This window comes from Plectropomus leopardus, chromosome 21, assembly GCF_026936395.1.
Source record: "Plectropomus leopardus strain MGB_pleo_1.0 chromosome 21, ASM2693639v1, whole genome shotgun sequence".
Classification (NCBI taxonomy): Eukaryota; Metazoa; Chordata; class Actinopteri; order Perciformes; family Serranidae; genus Plectropomus; species Plectropomus leopardus.
This window is the reverse complement of record NC_142196.1, coordinates 10,026,476-10,050,645: the sequence shown is the minus strand read 5'-3', so window position 1 is coordinate 10,050,645 and position 24,170 is coordinate 10,026,476. Positions and strand designations below refer to the sequence as shown.

At 39.6% G+C, this 24,170-nt stretch overlaps 1 protein-coding gene across 2 annotated transcripts; it reads right to left on the bottom strand.

Moving 5' to 3' along the window:
- Positions 1-89: 89 nt before the first annotated feature.
- pdcd6 (programmed cell death 6) lies at positions 90-24,100 on the bottom strand. 2 transcript variants are annotated; one of them, XM_042510256.2, is made up of 6 exons: positions 23,863-24,100; positions 17,918-17,979; positions 5,289-5,333; positions 3,548-3,718; positions 2,412-2,521; positions 90-974 (listed from the first exon to the last, which is right to left on the bottom strand). In XM_042510256.2, the coding sequence occupies exons 1-6, from the start codon at positions 23,946-23,948 to the stop codon at positions 876-878; spliced, it is 573 nt and encodes a 190-aa protein (XP_042366190.1). In that variant the 5' UTR covers positions 23,949-24,100; the 3' UTR covers positions 90-875. The 2 variants fall into 2 exon arrangements, with proteins under 2 accessions (XP_042366190.1, XP_042366191.1); XM_042510257.2 differs by having other exon boundaries at positions 3,560-3,718; positions 23,863-24,097.
- Positions 24,101-24,170: the final 70 nt, after the last annotated feature.

The window sequence follows — 24,170 nt, the reverse complement described above, 5'->3', positions numbered from 1 at the left end:
CAGATGGAGACATTGAGCCACTTTGCAGGTCAACTGTTTACTCTGCAATGCAACGTGAACTCCTCGAAATGATGAAATCTAACTCCACATCAGATTTTCAATTTTTTAATAAAAGATTTCTCTTTTGTGTTGTTTTCACACATTTTAAGGCATCATGCACAAAAAAATAAGCCATACTAAAAGGCATTACGCTTACCCTCTACCAAAAATTATATGTTCTAACATTTTGAAGATTTTGCCATTAAAAATAAGTTTGTACAAATATGGCATGTAAGCTGGCATGTCAGTGAATCTTGACGCAGAACATCACCTGCTTTCACTGTTTTTGTAAACATGGCTTTGAGCAAAACAGGGCTGAGGAAAAGACGATTAGAAAGGGAAAGCATGCTTCAACGTGGGGTTAAATTTCCCTGAAAAGCATGCAATGCATTTTATTTACAATGCATCATTTTTACTCTCAACAATTATTTTTTAATTGTATCAATTAAAGTTAAGACATTAAAAAGTTTGTTGACAATAACAGACAGATAGACTGACAGAGAGACAGAATGTGTCCATAATATTCCCCAACCCCAACAGACGTAGCTCAGATTTGTCCTCAAACAAAACACTACAAGATTTTTTTGAAGTATGTGAAGCACTGTAGTTGTACCTCAAGACAAATACTGTCACATGGAGGGTATTACAACCTCAAAAACCTGGAGGTTCCTCTTTTATTGTATTCATTTTAGAAATTTGTGTGAAACAGCCCAACTAGGGCTAAATATTAGGTTTAAAAAAATCTTGTAGTGTCCACCATGGCAGACATCCGGAAGGTGCCGGTAGCTTTGGCACAGTTGTGTCCAGTTGTGCTCTTTTGTGATGATCCGTGTGCGTTATACTATATTGAAGACCATGGATAGATACTGTTCATATGAAACCTGGATCCAGCCGTCCTGGTCTGTATCGTACCGCCGGAACACGTCAGTCAACCTCTGTGCAAAGGACGGGAAAATGATACATTAAACTTTCCATTATCTTTGGGCCGAAGTCTCAAATGCAAAATGGATGTACATTTATTAGTAGAAATTAGCAGGGCTCCTACAGATAAAGGCACATTAGACTTTTTAAGACGTTTTTTAAATGCCACTTAGAATTAAATTTAAGCACGAAAAACAAACAAACAAACCAAAAAACAGGGATTATGGACATTTTTTCCCATATGTGTTTTGTAATTTAAAACATGAATTGTGTTGGCTCTGCTACCCTGAATCACCTGATGTTATCATTATATTAGAGATATATGCTCCCAATTATTTTGAGATTTTAAAAGGCAACATCAGAAAAATAAAGAATTCATCGAGTCCTACATTACATGTCCAAAACATTTTTTCAAGACTTCTGAAAGACTGATTTAAGACATTTTAACACTACTTAAGACCCTATTTTTAGATTAATGAATTCAATGCCTTTTAAGACTCCAAGGATCTACAGGAAAACTGATTGGGCAAAATCAGAAACCTTTTAATCACAATTTTACAACATTATCACTATCACATTTCATACATTTACTACCATAGTAAACAGGCATTCAACACTGGGTCACTTAATGATACATGTGCTTTAATTCTTTATCCTACACTTATAAAGATGCAGTTATATCAACACAAGGTCATTAATTCAAATCCAGGTCTGAAAAAAGTGTTAAACAAAGCAAAGTGAGTGGTTGACAGCTCGGGAGCTACTGTCAGACCTTGAGCATGGCGATTCAAAAGCTACTGTTATATTTCTACACTGGTGTACCTGAAGAGCTGCTTCAGCTGCTGCATTAGTGAAAGGTTACAGTTACGCTTGGCAGCTTCCATTACAACTCCATGTGTGTGAAATTACTAAAACGGAACAAAGAGGCTCAAGTTGAACTTCCTCGGAGGATTAATAATCTAAAAGGGAAGACTGTAATGTGTTTCTTAAATATACATAATTAAGGCTCCCCTTTTGAATCTTATGAATACAAGAGGAGCTTAGTTGTGATGCAAGTAGTAAAACCAAAGAGCGTCCTATACTCTGTGCTGTGCTGTCACAGTCTTGGAATTTCTAACTTTCATACAATACCTTGAAAAATATCAATAGTCTATATGATTTTCAGTACTATTATATAATAAGGCTATACACATGAGAAAGATTACTTTTGTTTTCTTAGTTAGTGGCAGAGAAAAGCAGCATGACTGCCTGAAGTAAATATTAACAATAGAGAGAAAGCGCAGCTGGTAGTGGCGCATCAATACAACCGAAAATAACCATTGAAACCATTTCAAATATTGAGAATTGATAAGAATCAATGATGTAATATTTGTGACAACATAAATGTGTGGGGAGGAAGAAAAACTGAGAAATCAGGTTTTATACAGTTTGATTTAGGGTGAATCTCTTACCTGTAGTACAATACAGCACTGGATGAAGTCATCAAAGGCAACCTGTCCCTTCCTCTGACGGTCGAACTTCTCTATCAGCGTGCAGTAGAACTGATCTGAAAGACGATAGCCTGGACACAGTAACAAAAAAGACGTTAAAAATGTGACCACAAACAGATTTGAACTTAGTGTGAAGACAAACATGTGACCTTGAAACAGCCTAAAGTTTCAGCTGTGAGAGAGAGACTCCACAGAACAGTTTCCCCAGCTTTAACTCGAACTTATTGTTGGCAACAATTCAAACAGCGTATCGATTTTCGGCTCCTCTGGCATTTACTGAACTTAAACAAAAGTCTTTAGGGATTTAGCCGTGACACTTTTAGACAGTACAAACACTGGAAATAGGATCTCAAAGTCAAACACATCATGTTGACTTTGTCTCAAATATGAATGCTTTTTCTGCAAAATGATTTTAGATTCGTCCTGTTTTATTTGCTCCTTGTTGCAGATCACAAATTGAAATTGCATGTCCATGATATCAAACCTAAAGTATTTAACAAAATACATGAGCAGAGATGATAAATTAAGGATAGAATTTCAAACTATTTCTTTAATAAACTATTTCTAGTGGCATGTTGGTCTATCCAAACTCAACAGATTATCGGCCTGGCCAGTTATTGGGGCCTATATTTGGCATTTTGCCGATTATCTGTGTCAGCGTTGTATTTTAATGATTGCTGATAAAATTAATCAAATAAAAAGTGCAAAGTGTTTACATGGGAGGAAATTTTGCTTTGTCAAACATAAGGGAGCTATTTTTATTTTTTCATTTTTTATGTAAAGTTTCACTTGACTTTATTAAAAAGTTGCTGGAAACTTGCTGTTTTGATTAAACATTTGGTAAAGGCAGTCTTAATATTGACAAAAGGATTTTCATTTTTATTGTAAATGCATATTGGTTCCAAATATTGGCTATCATTATCTATTAATAATCGATATCAGCCCTGAAAAAAAAAATACCTGTCGACCCCTAATCCCAACACACACAGAGCTACTGAAAGAACAAAATCTGACCTTTGGACCCAGAGAAAGGACCTTCCTAGAGACAGCTATGGAGCCCTCCACCACATGAATCAAACATAAATACAGAAGCATACTTTGCTGCTCACCGAATCCAGTCAGCGCCTGTTTGAGCTCGTTCTTATCGATGAAGCCGGAGTTGTCCCTGTCGTAGGTCCTGAAGATGTTCTGCCAGTCTGTGATGTACTTCCACACACCAGCGAACTCGTTGAAGTTCACACCACCTTTATTTTCTCTGTCGAACATGGCTGACGGGGAGAGGGTGGACAGTTAGAGACAGTATTCACAATCTGTTATTCACTCGAGTCTACAACAGTATGCAGTTGGGACAGATCCTGTGACATGAAAGCAGAAATGGTCTCACATATAGTTGGAAATGGCTGTCAGAGAGCAGAGAAGTGTCTCACACTTGACTAACCGCTGCCTCATAAGACTGCTCGATCCCCCCACTAATACTCCACTGCTCACCCTCATGCGGTTCAATCCAATTACCTCCTAACAAAGAGAGTGTTATCACAGGATATGCCTCTTGCTGGGGGACTATTAAACAATGGCTTTACTGAGTATGGAATAGTGGGAAAAGGAGGCGATGGAATTACAGGGATTTACTCTGCAAGTCACACAACAAAAAGGGAACAAAGTACATGTGAGACCCGGGGAAAGATATTTTTAACATATTTTTGTGTAAACTTGGAGCAATAGCACAAAATGTGCCAGGAGTTTGAAAGTACGAAACAAATCCGACACATTATTTCAAATACCAAAGACTTAAGACTGAAAATCTAGAACATTTGATTGGATATTTTGTAACCCCTAAGTTAAAAAGTGTACAGACAGGTGTGATGGACAGAGGTCTACACTGGAGGAAATGTGGTGAACAGCTGGCAGATCATTTCCACATATTCTGGGGCTGCCCAGGCTTTCTGTATTTGCAGGAAGTAACACAAGCAACACAAAACATGTTTAGGGATGGAATTGACTGCTCCTTTACTACGATCGATTCAGGCAATATTGCAGCTCATCATTTGGCCCAACATAAATATCTTCTAAAGATATTATTAGCTGCCAGCAAGAAAGCTGTAACACGAAAATGGTTACAGGCCGAACCTCCAACAAAGACTGACTGGATAGATTTTGTTTCTACTATTCAAGGGATGTAAAGAATGTCTTTTTAATTAAATTTACAGACTGATACAATTACTGGCAGAGATGGATTGTGTATGTGACCTCATGAGATGATCACTGACTATTTACCAAATGAACTCACTTGTACATCCATCAGTGCAATTGCTAGTATAAATACAAAGGCGACCAACTGTTTGTATATACTGCAGTGTTTAACTGTATTTCAGTTTTCTTCTGGAAAAAAATGAAATATAAAAAAATAAACATCTAAAATATCTTTAGGTTTATTTGTGTTGAAGTACAGTTCGACCTACAACAGTGCAGCTAAAAAGCTGCCAAACTCATCTTTAACTACACTGCAGAGTTTATAGTTTCTGCACATCACAACTGTTTTATGAGAGCAAACAGATCGATATTTGGAGTCCGAGGCAATCGGCAGCTGCCTTTTGAGACCGACTTTCTCGTTTCCTTGCTGATGCTCGCTCCTCCTCCTGATATTGATGGCTGCTGGGTTTCCACTAGAGCAGCAGTTACTGAAGCCAAAGATAAGTTTGTGTCTGCCCTCAGATTGTTCAAGTCGTAATGAAATTATCCGGTTGTCATAGAGAGGGGGGTACATAAACAACCTGCACAGACTGAGAACAACAAGCAGTTGTGTGAAAGTTGGGCATGTCACTGTCAGCAGCTACTTACATATGATGGAGCGGACGGTCACTGGGTTGAAAGGAGTCCATGTGCCTGTGAGACAGAAGTACACTAGTTAAAAACATACCACACTAGTGAGACCAGTAAGCTATTTTAGTGTATACTCTAAGAACAACAAAACTAAAAACAATCAAAATAATTTCACTTTTGGAGGCATGGGGATATAGTTAATAATGTGATGAAGCATCAGATAATCAAGGTGATAATTATGAGGGGATAAAAGCTCATGCAGTGCAATTGCAATGGACATTTGTAAATTTGCACTCAGGTTTGGAATGATATGAAAATTTCATGTCACAATTATGGCTAAAATAACTGCAGTTGACCATATAATCCTGATAATAAAAGTAAATAATAATAGAAATATGCTTAAAACTATTAAAGACTGGCACTTAAACATACTGCAATAACTTTCTGTCGTAACATTCTGTTGAACAACAAATGCTTTATTTGCTACGTCATAAATAGGAGTAAACACCATTTTGAATAAAAAATAAAAATAAAATTATTTTTTTTTAAAAAACAGGCTTTTCACTTTTCAACTTGCAGCTGTATATGATGATATGATATGCTGTATATGATGATGAGTGTTTCAATTTTGATAAAGAATATAGAATATCTTTACTGTTATTGTACAAATGAGTAAGAAATTCAATTAACATCTGTAAAAGAAATTCAAACAAACTTTTGTGTATAAGTTTTCTATAATCCAGATTCTAAGTACTGAAGGAAAGATTTTCATTTTTATTGTTAATGTGTATTGGTTCCAACTATTGGTTATCAGTCTCATTGACTACCAATAATCTGTATCGGTATCAGACCTGAAAAACCTATTTCAGTCAACCCCTACAAAGCAATATGGAGAAAATCACATATCACAATATTTTTGTAACAAATACCTCAACATCGGTCTTGTGACAATATTGTGGGGTTGACTATTTGTATTTTTACAAAATATTTACACAATGGGAAAGTGGGAAAGGCTATAGCTGGAACAATCTGTTAAGTTCAAAATTAAATCACTTGACTATGATGCAGCCTTTAAAACCAGAAAAAAGGACACTTATGATATTACATTATCCAAAATCTAAGACAATATCTTGTCTCATACCATGATATCAATACAATATCAATATATTGCCCAGCCCTAAATGGAAGCCAATGTAAGATTGCCTAAATTAGGAATATATGACCTATCGTCCATCTGCTTCAATATCATAACTTCCTCCTGTTGACATTTTGACAGTGAAGTAGAAATGATCTAAGTGCAGACAGATGATGGACAGCGGTCATACTCAGTTCTCACAGGAGCCACCCACACTAATAATGCACTCGTGGGAGAGGAGGATAAAAGCATTCACCAAATGTCAAAATCGCATTAAGGAGGGAGTGGGTGAGATATAAATGCATTTAATGATGAGCTTGTGGGTTTCAAAAGCAGTTAAGTTTTGTGACATTTTGCATCCTTTTTCCCCTCACACCCACCAAATGGTTATTTTTCATCTTTGAGACAAACTCTTCAATCTTGTGTGAATATAGCTGTCACTTACACGGCCTGAAAAAGACTGACTGGGCTTTAGCTCAGCAGGGTGTTTATACTTTATAGCCCTCTTCACACTCTCCAGTCTCAAGACACTGAGATTTATCCGGGCATCTAAATCCTTGCTGACTCACCATCTCACTTTATTACACAGAGGACCAACAGCTCGGGACCAGAAATAAAGAGAAGTGAGTGTGGGAGGATGCACCGAAGAGACAAGACAGGGGGAACAAGTAAAAAACATAAAACAAGAGAGAAAGGAGGAGAGATAACCAGATGAGCAACAAAAGAGAAGAGACAAGAGGAGATGAGAAGGAGCGCAAAACATCTGCAGTTTAGTTTTTGTTGCAGTAACCTGAACTCTCTGCTTCTGCTGACCTAAGATTCCTCCCTGCAACTCTATCTGCAGACCCCGAAAAACAGCATCTGCAGAATTTTAGCATGGAGGCTTTTTCACACTGTGTTGCTCCTGATGGCTTGTTTTTTGATTTCCCTCCACAGTTTAGCTATGCCAGCAGTAAGCAGGTTTGCAGCGTGAGCCATAAGAGCTTAGATAAAACTCTTTGAAATTGAGCATCTCATTTAAATAAAAGTAAAGTAGAATATAGAAGTTGTTGTTGATTCCTTTTCACCTACATTTCACCTTTTAAAAAAAGTCCATTAAAGTGAAAGAAAAGGCTTTAGGACTTCAGCACCTCAAGATTTTAAGATTTTACTTCAGCGCTCAAAGAGAACACTCCTTCCTCTTCTCTGGTTTGTTTTATTGATGGGTGAGGCTGTCTGGGACTGTGGGCAGAGCAGTCCTGGGACCAGGCCTGAGGCTCATACGGAAGCTGGGGTTTGGGCCAGAATCTATAATATTATACTATCTGCTCATCTAAAGCAACAATCAGAGAGTATCATAAGCATATTGATGCAAGACCAATTTGTAGAACCAAGAGTGACTGCTGTTTGTTTTGTTTTTTGCTGCAGTGCAGTGTAATCAAAACCTTGCATCCCCTGCAAGTTGTTTTTTAGATGACATTTGTGCCATCTGATCACAGCAGCATGCATTAACAGTCAGGTCTGTAAATGGACATTTGTTGGTTTAAAACGATGCCAGACACAGCTACCCATGTTGCACTCTTGAGCCCCGATTCCCCTCTTTACAAGAGCCATAACTACTAATGACAGACACAACAATCCACATGTTTGGTCTGCTCTCTGCACACTGAAGTGCACCTGACATCGTTTCTGCCACCATTTCTAAATGGCAGAAAAAAGAGGGCTCCTTCTTATGTAACTGGTGTTGCGATGTCAGGTGGTCAGTTGGTTCACAGTCTAAATTATCTTAACTATTTGATGGATTGTACAAAGCCAAGTAGCAGCCACAGGTTCAAGTCTGGCCGCGGCCCTTTGACGCATGTTGTCCCCTCCCTCTCCCTCCTTTCACACTGTCACTGTCCTCCATTAAAGGCAAAAAGCCCCACAAAAAAAACTTTTAAACATTTTTTTTTCAAACTATCTGATGGATTGCCATTAAATTTTGTACACACTTTCCCAGAGGATGAATCCTACTGACTTTGGTGATCCTCTGACTTTTCCTCTATCACTAGGTTGACATTTTTGTTTATCAGTGAAATGTCTTAATATAAAAGAAAATTTGGTATACACATTTATCATCCCTTCATTTAATAATATCAATAAAAATAATAATAATAATACATTTTATTTGTAATGCACTATACATTTGGAAGAAATCTCAAAGTGCTAAAAGGTGCAGAAAAAACAAATAAAAACAACAAGCAAGTAGAGAAACCAGCAAGAGTCGACTTAAAAGTCATAGGTTTAGCTAAAAGGGAATGTTTGAAGTCATTTTTTAAAACTCTCAACAGTCCGTGTTGCCCTCAGATGGTCAGGGAGGACATTCCCCAGACAAGAGGCTGCAGAACAGAAGGCCTGATCCCCCACGGTGCAGAACTTAGTCCTGAGGGGGTGGAGATGGTTGGAGTATGTAGAGCAGAGGGATCGTGTTGAATTTGATTTTCATTATTTTGTTCATCCACTGACTTTTATCTAGTTCCATCATCAGGTCTTTTTTATTGTTATGGTATTTTGGTTTCTGAACATATAACTGCAAAACACTCCCATTAGCCTCAGCTCTAATTCTTCTCAAGTGCTCGTCAGAAGATGTTAGCAAACTAAGACAGTGCATGTTAAACATTATACCTGTTTAACATCAAAATGTTAGCCTGTGTTGTTGTACTGCAATGGTTTGTTACTTATGAGCAGATGGATGCATAAACCCTGAGACTGGACATGATCACTTGCCCGTGGACCAAAGTAATCGCCCAACTTTGTGACGCCCGATTCATTAAAAGAAAAAAAGGGATTTTAATTGCACAATTTAACACCAGATTCTGTTACTGCCAGATGGACAAGAGGTACCTTTCTTGGTGACCAATTGTTACTGCCATCACAAAGATTTACCACAGTCACTGATCATATCCTCTCACATCAATTTCTTTATTATTATCATTTTAAATGAACCATTACTATTTATTTATTTTTTATAATTAGATGATTTTCTTCATGAGGTAGCTGTTACAAGGAGGAAACATTAGGAAAGCCTGGGTGAGTAAATGAGGATGGTATGTAATTGGGCTCAAACTGGCAAAAAATAAAACATATAATTTCCATCCAACACACATACATATAGAAATGATATGATGAGGTATTTAAAAAGTTAATGTACATTTATAGACATAGCCCTCCCACCGCCAAACAATGATATCATCGTCCATAATGATGTTTAACTGTGGACTCTAATGTCAGCCAGAGTTTAGGATGGCTGATTTATCCGTTGAGCTCTTCTGTGCTGAGACTTGACCATAGCCAAAATGTTAAATTTAAATTTAAATCTGGAAGATGGCCAGACTATTAGACAGACAGACACACAGAGACATCAGAAATCGTTTTGTAACGTCTGAATAAATGTCGCTCCAGCATTAGAGCCATCACAAAAATGGCCAAAGGCAGAGGATAGAAGAACAAGTTGTGACCTTTGCAGCCACACTGATCCTACCACTCACACACACACTTTTCACACCAGTAGCGAACTGTGAGGTCACCAGTGTATGCCAGACAGACTGCGGCTGCCCAGTGTGAGGTGGTCATGTTGGTTGAGATGTTTGTGTGTGTCTGTGTGTGTGAGTGTGATGGCAAACTGGGACAATACACTCTCTGTCCAGTCCGCACACTGAGCTCTCTCACTGGTGAGCCGGTGGTGAGATGGAGAGAGAGAGGAGAGGAGGAGGGGAGAGAGGGAATATAGGAGGTGAGGAGAGAGGCCGGCTGGTGGAAAAACAGAGTGAACTGACCGCAGTGTATACACATACATATAACGGCTGTGCTGGGGCTCAGCGGGGACACTTGTACATACACACCTTTCTTGAAAAAGCCTAATTATCATCATCACCTTGTATTTCTAGTGATTAAATTTATATTGAACACATTGTGTGGTATGTTCAAAAGTTCTCAAGTTCTCTCAAACTCTCAAGTTTAAAATCACCTGTTAATGTTAATTAATGTTTTGCTTCTTTCCTTCAAGAAAGGATAATTTATTAAGATTAAAAACAGTATAATTCAGACACCAAATGTATTATTTGCATTTAAAATAGTTTGGGCCCCGAAGGTGAATAATTTATTAAAATTTCCATTTAGTCAATGTCCCCAAAGTATTGCATAACAGGGGAGAATACTGTTGTAACCATTTTTTCTCCCAAATACTACAGCCTGACCAATATATCCGTCAACTGATTTTATGGGCTGATATTGGTCCATCACAAATATATCAGTATCGGCTTACATGTTATCCGATATGTATAATATGAAAAGTTTATTTTTATGGATCATAATGCAGAAAAAGATGCTTAGAGTAATTTAGAATTATCACATTCCCAATGAGGTTTACTGTTTCAGTGCAGCTGTGTCATTTTTGACAATAATATTTATTGTTAAACTCTGAAATATCCTGCCTCCATTACATATCTTTGTGACAGCTGTTTGATTACCATATCTGAGGGATAACTGAATTGCATATATGTATAGTATCAGTCAATATATCAATATCAGCATTTTTTTCCCCATCAGCCCCCAAAAATTCAATATCAGTAGGGCTCTACCAATTGCCCTTTGATTTTCAAGTAGTTTTCCAGTGCAGGAAAGCGCAAGAGACCCTCAGTCATTATTGAACCAAAACAGTGCAATTTGGCTCTGACTTTTTGGGGAATCTGTTTTCCTCGGGCCCTCTGCAGTCTACTCAGCGGCTGGAGTGAATGCATTTAAACTGTGATTTATCGGTCCATTGTATGCTCAGCTGATATTTCCTGATCTGAGACACAATAGTCCTAACCTGAGACTGACCCTGTATTTCTATTGTGAAGTCTGAACAACAGATTTTGTTGTAGGCATTATCGTGCTTTTGACACTGAAACAGGAACCTGCTCCTACTTAAATCTGCATACATTTTAATGCTAAGCTTCCATTTTTTGTTTTGTTTCTTTGTTTGTTTTTACCAATAAATGATTTCTTCTATTCTTATTTAACAGTTGCTCAGAGGGATCTTTGTCTCCTTCTGCCTAATCAATTGTCAGTAAGGCGGAGTATGATTTACAAAATTACGATACCAGTAGGCCTACTCTTAAATTAACACAGATAACAACTATGTACGTCATTTAATACCCATAATATGAATGGAGGGGGTGTAGTAAAGCCATATTTTCAAAGGTTTTGGTGGCATCTTGGCACACTGAACTGCTACCTTTTTCAAATACACCACGACCTGCTTCATCACACCACAGAGTCTGCAGGTTGTAGCTGCTGTAGGAGTGTGAGCTCTGTCCCGGGAACAATTGTGAGCTGATTTTTAGCATCACACAGCTAATGTTAACTAATAATTTAATGAAAGAGTCGAGCCGTTTCAGTGTCAGTATGGGTTTTCTGGGACTGTTTAATGGCTCTGTGTTGGATGTTAGCTGCTGGTGCTGTGTAAACATGTACTAACCAGGCAGGCACTGACCTGACTGCTCACCACAGGAGAGCAGCTAAGGAGATGGCAGCAACAGCAAGTTTGCTGATCCAACAGGGAGGTGGGACGGCACGAGGCCACTGTCCCAGCACAAAAAGATCAAACGCAGGTTTTGTTTGACCGATGGTACTTTGACACTACTTGGTACTAGGGTATTTCAGTTGATACAGTATAGGTATCAAGTTTCCGATATCTAGACTTAGTTGTCAGGCTGGCTGAACCACTGTCCAGCTTTTTGTTTTCCATGTTCAAAACAAACTGTCATAAAAAATAGCATCCATTTGTAAAAGGGAGTTTCTACAACCCCTGGGTTCCCACATATTTATTTATTCATTTATTTATTTTTGGTTGATTTTATATTTTTAGTTCATTAGGTGCGCTATTGGAATATATTTCTGTTTGGTTACTGACTGCACCACACTCTCAGAGCGCAGAGGTACTCTGGGCACAGACGGAGCAGCAACTACTACCACACATTGATTCTGAGGGAAACCCTGTAACCCAAAAGCATGAAAGACCATTCAGGCATATAAAGTAGTCCTCTCAGACATCTGACTTTAGCAAATTAAGCTTTCTTGGCAGGCAATTCCAAACAAACACCAGGACTCAGTCAAATCATTGCTCATGTATCATGAAACAAAAATAGTCAATGGCCAATGAGTCAGTGCGGAAGTCATTGTCAGTTTGTTTTTCTGCCAGACAATAGTCATGATGCGAGACGCAGACCAGCAGGCTGGGCTCAAGGACTCTCATTCATTAACAGCCCTGGTGCCTCAGACCATTAGCTCATAATTACAGGGTGTTACACATTCAGTGACGGCATGAAGCATCACATCCACTATTCAGCTATGACAGATATGGCTACACAGGTCTGAAGATTGGAGGGAAAGGAAAACATTTGAAAAAGCTCAACACTGGCAAACAAAAATAAATGGTAACTGCCATCTAACTTTGCTCCAGTGTAACAGAGTTTTACAAAATGCTACAAATATAGTAGTATAAAGGCAAGAGTTGCTGAACGAGCTCCTTGCCATTCAGCCAACTCTGCAATCTGCACAGCAGGCCCGTGCTCTCCCAACGAATCAGCAATTTTAGTGGCTATTACTGCTCCTACACACTTAAATAAATAACTTGAGGAGGAGTATAAATCTGTGCGCGCGGGAGAGTGAAGGAGCATGACGGCAAGTTGGTATGATGTCGACTCACTGCTGAGCAAAGTGAGGCCAAATTTGTATTTATAGCAAATGGCACAGCTACAAGGCATACACACAACACAGACACGCACACTTTGGCAGCACACAGCCAATCGGTGTCTCATCGGGGATGATACTGTCACACCCAGGACTGATAGAGGGATGGAGAGACTGAAGAGAGGAGGGAGGGGGGATGGAGGAAAAGAGTAGAAAAATGGGACTAAGTAAAGGAGAGAAAGAGAGAAAGTGAGAGAGAGAGAGAGAGAGGACAAACAGACAGAGGACACAGCAGGCAATGAGACAATGCCATATCCTCCTGAGGAATGTAGGGAGACGAAATAAGAGAGGAGAGGAGAGGAGAGGAGAGGAGAGGAGAGGAGAGGAGAGACTATATCTAGTCTCACGTTTAATTTTGTTAGTTTCTAATAAATACAAGAAAAGGAACTCTTCTCTGTAGAGAAAATATAAGAGGAATTTAAAGTACTAGTGTGTGGGTAAGCCGGTACGCAGGGTTGTAACAGTATGAGATTTTCAAGGTACGATAACAGTCTCAGAAAATATTGTGGTTTCACCGTATCAAGGTATAACAAAGTTATTATTATTATCAGTCAGAATGACCCTAAAAGGAATGAAAACAGAAAATTTAATTTTGGTTAAAGAAATGTTGTATCACTAATTAAGATTTGAAAAAAGAAATTGATGGAAGTATGTGAAAAAAGTCTCTCTTAAAAAAATAAAATACAGGTGAGATTTTCCATCCAGTTACATTTTTTTTCAATATTGTAGATAAGTAAATGTAGAAGGTATGATAATCGTCAACTTTCATATCACAGTATACCTTAAAAACGATATATGGCTGCAACCCTATAAGGCTTGGATATTGCAACCGACTGAGACTTGTCCTGTGTGCCAAGCATGTAGGAGAACTACGTACAGCGGCCCACGTGAAAACATGAATAGCCCTAAATAGAGACAGTGTCTGGTTTGTCCTATCTGGGCTACTGTATGAACAACATGGTTGACTCTGTGGAACAGGACCTGCTCTGTATAAAGATTTTAACAGCTCATAAGTTACGGAAAAAAAAAGATTCTTGTTTTCAGATGATTATACACGAAAGAAAACGTACTTCTTTTATTATATTATTTTTCTGCCTAAATCTTAAAACTTGGACATTTAGGAGAATGTTGCTGCATGCGGCCCACTATCATGCTTATAATGCAGTTTGTAACATTGTTAAAAAGGGACATCGTCTTTACAGCAAGCAAAGATCCTCAGAAGCATCAAACCACTATAAAAGAGAATCGGGTTAAAAGCAATTGAAAATATCCCACCATCCCTGTTGGCAGATTATTTTTTTTTTACTTTGAGAAGAAAAAAAAACTCAGCAAAAGATTAGAGGAACTATTAAAATGCAGGACAGGAACATGGAGAGGGAGGCTGATAGTTTTCACAAGTGCAAAAAAGGCAGGTATTGAAGGCAGAGAACTGAAGGGGGAGATAAGAAGAGGTGTAGAAACAGCAGAGGATGGAGGAGTGTGTAAACTCCTGCCTCACTACCTAGCCTCAAGGGCCTTGATACTCTCTGCTCTCTGTCTCCCTGAGGGAGGAGGGGGAAAAAGGGGAGAGGAGAACAGAAGAGGTGGATGATAAAGGCAGAGGTCTAGCGGGAAAACACAGGCATGGCAGACAAAGCTCAGATGATGGTGTGCTGTAAATATAAGCAGTATTTGCAGTGTCAGACAGACAGTGGCTGAGTTTTAGGCTTTAGCCAGCAAACTGTGGGACAGGATGTAGTGCTGTGTGTGTTCAGCTTCACTGGCTCTGTTTCATATCACGGTGAGCCTAATGAACTGGATGGGACTGGACCGGGAAACCTGCCGTTCACAACACGCACATGCGCAGCAAGGTGCACAAGTACACACAACACTGGAAAGAAAACACACGTACATGCCAAGTCTGTAAAAACAAGAAGGCTATTCGCTGACCCCTAACATGAATGCAGACAAAATGACGCTCACGCATACTTTAGATAAACACATGTTCATGCATGCATGCACAAACACACACTCACAGTCTAATCAGTATGCTGAGACATAGCCACTGTGAAGCTTGATAACAGCTTCTTTCACTGCTGCTGCTGCTGCTGCTGCTGCTTCTGGCTTCTACACTTGTTTTTTTTTTTCTTCCTCTGAAGTGCCCAGAAAAATGGGTTTCAGAGGAGAGTAATCTGTTCAAAAGTCTTTGAAAAGCTGCCTGAGCCATTCAACCATAAACTTGACGGGGGACACATTATATTTTAATGAGAAGACAAACATCAACCTGTGCTACAATTTCTCCTGTGCACCGAAATATGCGTCTCATTAATCATAGCCATATTTCAACCCAGCTGTCTCGATGTGATGAAGGTCAAGAGGTGACGCTGGCACAGTGTTGTTGTGTGTGTGGGCACGAAAAAACAGATATTTCACCAGCCGCTTTCTCTTCTCAGTCCACACAAGTGTAAAACTGACTTCCCTTGCCAGGATTTGAGCAGAGAGGACGACCTGTATCATTTATTCAACACCACTCCCCGAACAGCCTTGCAGAATCACAAGTATACTTTTTTTTATTTAGAAGGTCCCTGAGCTGAACTTTTAATCCGCTGAATCCTCCTCCTCCCGAGCTACACAGGACCAGGAGCGATGGCACTTCCATCACTAGCAGCTGTTATTCTCAGGCTCTGTCCTTTTCATGCTCATTATTCCCTCAAAGTCTTCAATCTCTCTCAGATGAATCCCAGTCTTCAGCACAAAAAAACTCCTCGCTGGATTACCAGATTTCTTTAAATTGACTGTTCCCTATCCCCTGCCTGTTCTCACAAAGAATATACTCAGTTTAAAATGAAAACGGGGGATGAAAGTAGAGTTGAAGCTGACATGTGACGGGGAAGTATAGGAGATCTTTACAGACTACAAATTCGGATTCTCATTTAGTAAAATTCAAAAGAAAAAATCTTGTAATAATGGAAATGTTTCTTTAATTCCCCAATAAACACAAAGTTGTAAAAACATTAACAGGGGCAAACTTAGTTAAAATGGTTTTCCATTTTTTAAAAGACAACAAGTGATCTAAGGTGAGGACTTCCCATACTTCAAATGATCTGTATGGCTAAAATTAAAAAAAATCAAACACTTTTTTTTCCTTTTATTGAACTCTACTTTGTCCATCTGATTTCATTTCATTTTTATTTGTTCTGCTTATATTAATGCACATCAATCATATTTACAAATTAAAAAAAAACTAATACACATTCTATGACTAAAACCCTGCTAGTGTGTCCCTGATGCTACAGGCAGGCTCTACAGTGCAAGCAATATGCTCCATATGCAAGTGAAAATCACGCGTGTGTGAATGTGAATTAATTTCTTTGGTGTACCATTCCCTGACTCTGCTTTCATATGCGGAGGCTGGCAAAATACACAGATTTGCGAGGCTCGGATGCTACCAACAGCATACAAAACATTCAGGCAGCAGCTTTTGTAGCCGATGTAAACAAACGTCTCTTGAGCTAATTAACGTTAATTCTGTGAGTGACTTGATGGCAGGCCAAAATTCAACTTGGCACGCTGGTTTCTGTCATCAGCCAAAGATTGTTTGTGAAGGAAGAACCTTCACTCTGTAACAACACTGTGCAATCAAAGTGGACTCAGTGTTCTTCTTCTGTATTTGGATCAAGTAGTTCGTGAAAACTATGGTGTCAGATTTAGTAGGTACAGCTTTCATGTCTGATACTTAATCAACATTCAAGTAAATATAAGTATTGGATCAAGCTCAATATAACAAATATTAAAAGACAAGCTATGAAATAACAAAGTTAAGAAAAAAATTAAAAGTCATGAAAGTTTGGACTCATGCAATGGCACTTTAGGTGTCTTGTAAACCTATGAGATTTGGGCACTTTTAGGCACAATAAAGCAAATCCAACAAAAATCAATCATATAGTTTCTCCAGTAAGGGTCAAAATTTGTTCTGATCCCTCCCTTTTGACACTTCTTGTCAAAGTGAGACACCGCTCAGACTGCTGTTTAATAGAGTCAAATAATGCGATAATAATATTATTTGAGATAAATTAAAATTCAAATGTGGTCAATTCTTCCTTTCAGATGCTTTAAGTATACTGCTAAAATACAACAAACTACTCATTGAATTTAAAAAAATAAAGGAAATAAATTCATTCTTTTATTCAGCTGATTGCACACTGAACTGAACACAAAGGCAAGTACAGTAGTGATATTTTCTTTTGACTATCTAAAAAAACTCCTGACTGCCATATTGCAGTCTTTTGCAATGTGCTGATGTTGACAGCGCAATGACGATTTAAAAAAAAAAAAATATTGTGCATCCCTATAGTCCACACAACAAACGCTTTCAACCAGGAGCCGTTACAGTGCGGAGTCGGCTGTCATCACAGGGACACTGAGGCACACTGAAGTGTTTTCTTTGAAGCTGCACTGATAAACTTTTCCCCTGCTTCTCTTTTGTCCTGGGACAAAAATAAAACTCCATTCATTTTTATTCAGTATACCTGCCACTCTGGGATAAAAATAAGATCACAATCCATTTTCTCCTTGGCAGCTGCTTAAATCAAACAGTGGCAGAGAGCAATGGTGTGTAACAAAGAGATGGGAGGGAGACGGAGGGATTAAAAACAGAGAAGAGGTAATAAAACAGAGGAGAAGACAGAGGACAGAAGAAGGAATGATGGTCCAAAATAAGGAGATATCAAGAGAAGGAAACACATAGGGAGTGGCAGAACAGTCAGACTCTGATACATACCATTCGATAAAGCCTGCTGAAGCTCCGAGTCTGATATCACTCCACTCCGGTCCTTGTCAACCCTGGGGACGAAAACACAGATTAGATACCGCCTGCATTAACCACTTCAAACACCCACCCACTCAAACACACAATAGCAGCGGGTATCAACACTCGCCAGCTGAAAGTTTATCCTCCTGAGCGCGTGTTAGTATTTCAACAGTCCACTGAGAATGAATGGAGTTTTATGATCGGGACACACAAGGCAGCTTGTACGCTTGCAGCTCCCCTGAGACCAGCCAGACAAGCTGTGTGTGTGTGTGTGTGTGTGTGTGTGTGTGTGTGTGTGTGTGTGTGTGTGTAAATGTGTGTGTGTGTTGATCCAGAGACAGCGAAAGGTGAAACTGAATGTTGGCAACTGCACACGCAGCTTGTAGTGCTACCAGCATGCAGCATCAGCTTGCAAGAATCTCAGACAGTGTAGCATATTTTTAAAGAGAGAAAGCAAAACTAAAAACCGCCTCGTGCTTTAGAGAAGCTCCAGCACATTTTAAAAGAGCTTACTGAGGCGTGCTGTGGATTACTGGTTAAGACCATATAATGTCCCCTGTTAGATTCTGGCCAGGGATCTTTTGTTGCTTCTTATAACCCTCTCCCTCTCGTTCTCTCTTTTTGCATTTCCTGCATGTATCTTTACTATCACATGAAGACAAAATGCCTCAAGAATTTGCAGCTTCCAAAGGCTCAAAATGAGAATTAATTCACTAGAATTTAGCATGACAAGGTAATCTTTAATATTTTGATTTCTTTCTATCTCTCCAGGACCTGGGGCTTACATCTTAGACAACTGGCCAGTAAATCAGCTAGTCGACTGATTCATTCAATGTTTGTTGTTAAGGAGGTTTGTACCGGGAGCCGGATTCTCCGCAGAGGTCTTTTCTTCTCCAAAACAAACAGACCAGGTGATTAAACCGGTAAAAACACTTAATAAAGCAAATCAGTGTTCTCCTACAGCACATCTCAAATCTGCCACTTGTCCAGCACCTGTCTTCTCTGATAATATAATATCAGACAATCAGGAGGTTCCTACCAGGCTGAATTATCTGCAGAGGGCTCTTCTTCTCCAAAACAAATGGACAAATTGGAATTTAAATCAGCAAAAGCACTGAATAAAGCCGTTTCACATTAAAAATCAGTGCTTTTATGACGCTGTTCAGCTCATCACTGTGGTGTTGCTTATTACGGTGCCCGACATGAAAACACTAACGGCCCTATTTGGAACCCGTGTTTGTTTTGTCCATTTTGGGCTACTGTAGAAGCACAGCAAAACAACATGGCGGACTCCAAGGACGAGGACCCGCTCCCTGTGTAGACAAAAACAGCTCATTCAAAGGTAACAAAACTTTTTTTTCCAGGTGATAACACACTGTACTACACTATGACCCTAAATCCTACACACTGGAACTCTAAAGGTAATACTGAAAAGAGTTAAAGTGTAAACCTTTTCCAGGGAAATACTGAGGACATCAGAGAAAGAGAGTAAAGCCACACACTTAGGCTAAGTGTCTAAAGTTAGGTCATAGCAAGAAATTAATAGGTTGTCAGGTTAATAAGGGTAAACCAATATTGTTTTTTCAGGGCCAATACTGATACTGATTATCAGTAGTCAATGAGACCGATAACTGATATTTGGAACTGATATGCATTTACAATTAAAAAGAAAATCTTTCTGTCAATATTTAGCATTTGGAATATAACAAACTCAAGCACAAAACTTAGTTTAAATGCCTTTAGCAAATGTTTAATCAAAACTAAAACTTTTAACATCATATACAGTAAGTTCCCAGCTACCTTTTTTACAAACTCAAGTGAAAAAAAGGATAATTAAATAAAATTGTTCCCTGAGATTTAACGATCGTTAAAATAAAATGCAAGTAAAGGTAATCAACAATAAAGGTAATAAACCAAATATCAGCCCCAATAAACGACCAGGCCGATAATCTGTGGACCCTGTTAATATGGGAAAAATACAGAGTGAGTGGATATGTCTATCTTGACTACATTTTTTCAAAAGGATCATTTAACACGCATAATAACAGCTTGAATAAAAGCCAATAAACTTGTGTAGTTCAGTGTGTGATGAGATGGTTTTATAACTTTCAATAGCTTTTCATGAGTTCTGTATCTTCTTGTGTTAGATCAGAGTCTTAGTAGAGCTTAGAAATACTTTCTGGATATGTCATCATCCCGTGACCAACATCCAGCAGTTCTAGGTCAAGGGGAAAAAAAGCATACCAATAACAACTCACTCGTGGTCAAGATCCGTAATCTAGTTTTCAGAAACTAGATCTCAAAAGAACTGCATTACTTCTGCACTGACTTTTTAACCATCTCTCTAAACACAGGGCAGCTGATAACGTAGCTCTGAAACTCAAGCCAAGAGTCTTTCTCTGAGACGCAGAGACATAAAAACATTAACAGGCTGGACTATGACACAAATAACGGGCCTCGCAGTTTTGAAATGCAGCAGTTAAACATTCAGTGACTCAGTTGTTCCTTAGCAACCTGCTTGGCCCCGACCTGTCGACACAGAGCACACTCATCAAACATAAGCTGAATACCAGCAGAGAAAAAGAGGGAGGGAAGGAGACGGGGAACCCCCCACAGAAAAAAACCTCAAGCCCGGCCCAGTGCTGACTTTGTGGGCTGGGTTTCCACTCCCAGCTGTGACGTGTTGTGTGCGGTCACATCTCCATGTCTGCAGCCTTCATGGCTGTCTGTGCACTGATCAGCTATAAGTCTGTGCGTTCTCCTCGCTTTACCTCCCCCCACCTAAAGAAAGAAAAACAAACCCGACAGCTTTCCTTGGGGAGAAAAACAGCTCTCAGCACGCCTCCATAAATGAGAGCTTTGTCCCTGATGGTGAGGAGTGGTTGGGTCGGGGCAGGCAGTGGGGGTACCCAGCCTTTACCAAACACTGATAGATTAACTCAAAGACGTATGTGTGTACAGAATGAGCTCTCGCCTCTTCTCTTCTTACCAGCTCACTCACTCAGCCTCAGGTTAAGTTACCTCTCCAAACTTTCACGTAAAGGGAGCTGAAAAAGTGAAAGCATCATTAAAACTCAGTCTCGCCTGCAGCGCAGACAGTAAACCATCTGGCGTGTCCATCTTCACACCGTCAAATACAGAAATTGTAGGTAAAGCAGTGGGACAACATAAAACACCACGGCTCAGTGGGCTGTTCTGCTCAGAGTTTCCCATGTTTCACTGTTTCCTATTGAGCAATCGGGTTGGAATATGGCTCGGGGAATAAAGCTCGCCCTACTTTTCCACATAAACGATGTCATTGTGGCTCCAATAATGGAAAACACTTCCAAACTAAAGCTGCGTTCACAGAAGCTTCCAAGGAAATCCTGGTGTCCAACGGTCAGTTTCCATTGCTACTTTGGGTAACTTTTTTAAAAAAATCTATGATATAAGTTGTGGATCAAATAATGGGTCTGTTTCAGGTTAGACTGTCCACATGTTTCAGTGATCACTACTGCATGTAAAAACTCCTGTTCATTTATTCTAGATCAGTGGGTCCCAACTCGTCCACTCACAGGGGCCAGATTTCTCCTTAGTCATTAGTTCAAGGTTCAAACATATTCAATTTTATTTCAAAAAATGTAAACAACACATGGGCTCAGAACACAATAAAATAAAACCTTATGAAAGTATAAAGTAAAAGTATTTGAAATTTAGAAAAATAAATAGGACTGCAACCAAAAAAGTGCCTATTATTGCTTTAAGATCAGCGATGCTGTAAGGCACAGCATGTTAACAGGCCAAATAATACCAACAATAGGGTAATAAAACAGTCGCTGTAAAAACAGGTTGGCTTAATAAATTAGGCCCTGTAGGTCTGTACTTCAAAATATTGTGTGTTTTTTTACAAACCTGACACACTCACAAACACTTGCGTCCCATTCAGAATGGACCCACGACCCACTTTTGGACCACAACACACTAGTTGGGAACCATTATTCTAGATGAACCAAATGCCCTTCCTACAAGTTCTAATGTGTTTAAAATACGTTTAAATTTGTTCCTAAATGATCAGTAGTAGCAGACAGTCAGTGTTGTTTTACTCCCATAGCAACACATCTTGACTCGTGAAGGGCTGGGTTCAAACATTTTTGTCATACCAACGTCATTGAAACTTTCAAGCAAGAGGGACTGAGTGGCATCCTCATGTTTCACCCAGTGTCAGGTTTTAGATTTTATATGGGCCATATTTATAAAAAAAAAATAATAATGTAGAGGCAGACTACAGTGCAAATGCAGTCTTCTTCCACCATTCACTGCGTAAAAACCCCTTTCTGAATGAATGACTCAATTTCTTCTCCTGTCATTACACATTCAGGATTAGAGAACGAGAGTTAGAAGGTGTGACTTAACCTGAATGGCTACCCAAACACTGTGTAACAGTGAAACGGTGAGTCATACATTGCCATTGGAAAGTGTGTGTGTGACACTGAGATTGAGATGCCTCCCGCTTCAACTATGCTCTATTGACTCTGATCACATGACTGAGGGAATTCCAGCACGGCTCTGACAGATATTTACCAGGAGGCAGCAGATGAGGCAGCATAATGATCATGTGACGGATGACTGTGTTCATGAAAGTCATATTGTTGTGTTAGCATGACGTGTAATGATGTGTTATGATGTGCACACAGTCATGATAGTCATGAGAAGTGCTGTTGATGTGTAAAAGCTATAGCAAAAGATGTGTATGAGACAAATGGTGTACTTCCAACCTGAAAAGGATTTGCGCCATACATTAATAATTCGTTAAGGGTGCCTTGCAATGCGCGCAGCATCTCAATGTTGTGAGAAAGCAAAGCAGCAGGAAAAAATCCTCTGCAGTATTACATAACTCTATAGCTTACTATTACCAGGGGCCATAGCATATCATGCTTTTCCTTCCTTGCTTACTATGTGACCTTCTAAGCTGCTGACACACTTTTGACTCTGTGGTGAAATTGATGACTATCAGTGGTTGAAAAGCGCCACTGATACTGGCATCAGCTCAAGAACAAATAACACACTCTATGGTTATTGTTTTGGACAGAGCCTTCCAATGTATTCAAGTCAGCCCCCCCATAAATAGATTCACACTGCGTCATATAGACTCACAACTGTCAGAATTTTTTAGGAAACCCCATCTTGAGAGGATTTTTCACTGGTGCGGATATGGTGCAGACACAGGCAGCTGAAAGATTCATTCATGAATTATTCTCTCGTGTCTCCATCTGTAAATGGATCATTTTAAAATTGGACTGTCTCTCTTTTGCTGGAATAACCCAGAACACAAAGCCTTCAAGGACTCCTGGAGGTCCTTGGACCCCAGTTTGTAAACTCTCGTTGCTGCAGGGTTGGAAATTAGCAACAGCCAACAGCCAAATACTGGTAAAATATGCAAGTGGCTGCTTAAATTGCTTCACTCACCAGCCACAAAAACAACAGTAATCTGCTCAGAGGTTGGTAGATCTTGGAGTCCACCAGCCACAGTTGCAAGTGGCCAAAAAGATTAATTTCCAACTCTGCATTGCTGTAGGAGACAGTTCACAGATTCATTTCGTGACATTTAACGCCAATGATAAAGCTCTGTGACACTGACACACAAGCTGAGTGACGTGAATTGCTATGGGCTATGTGTCTGTGCAGTTGTATTTCCAGGAAGCTTTACAACTGAAAGGTAACCTTAGTAAGACCTGACAAAATGTCACTGCGGAGCACTACTCTTTGATAAAAAATAGTTCATTAGAGTAAAGACAAAACAAGCTGTGAATGAAATACTTCGTGTCACCACCACCCGGCCCCACTCTCGTTCTCCTCGCGCTACAAATGACAGCAGTTTTCACTGCGGAGCGGAGCGGAGCGGCAGCAGCTAAACAAGCCGCCTTCCCCGCACTCACCTCTGGAAGATATTCCACAGAAAGCCCTGGTCCGGAGGCGCGTTGATGTGCGGAGGAGCTCTGTACGGACTGTTGTGATACGCCATTTTAAAGGGAATGCTCTGACAAAAAAACTGAGCAAGTAAAGACCGACCGACTGTGTTTCCTCCCGCTGTAGTTTCTTCACTAAGCTGATTCAATCAGACTCCACCACCACCCCGACGTTCACGTTACTGCCTGCCTGCCTCGCGCACAGAGGCGTGGCCAATCATTCACCACTTCCCATAAGGAGGGTGACGTCACGTTTTCCTCTCCTTTCAAAAGAGCAA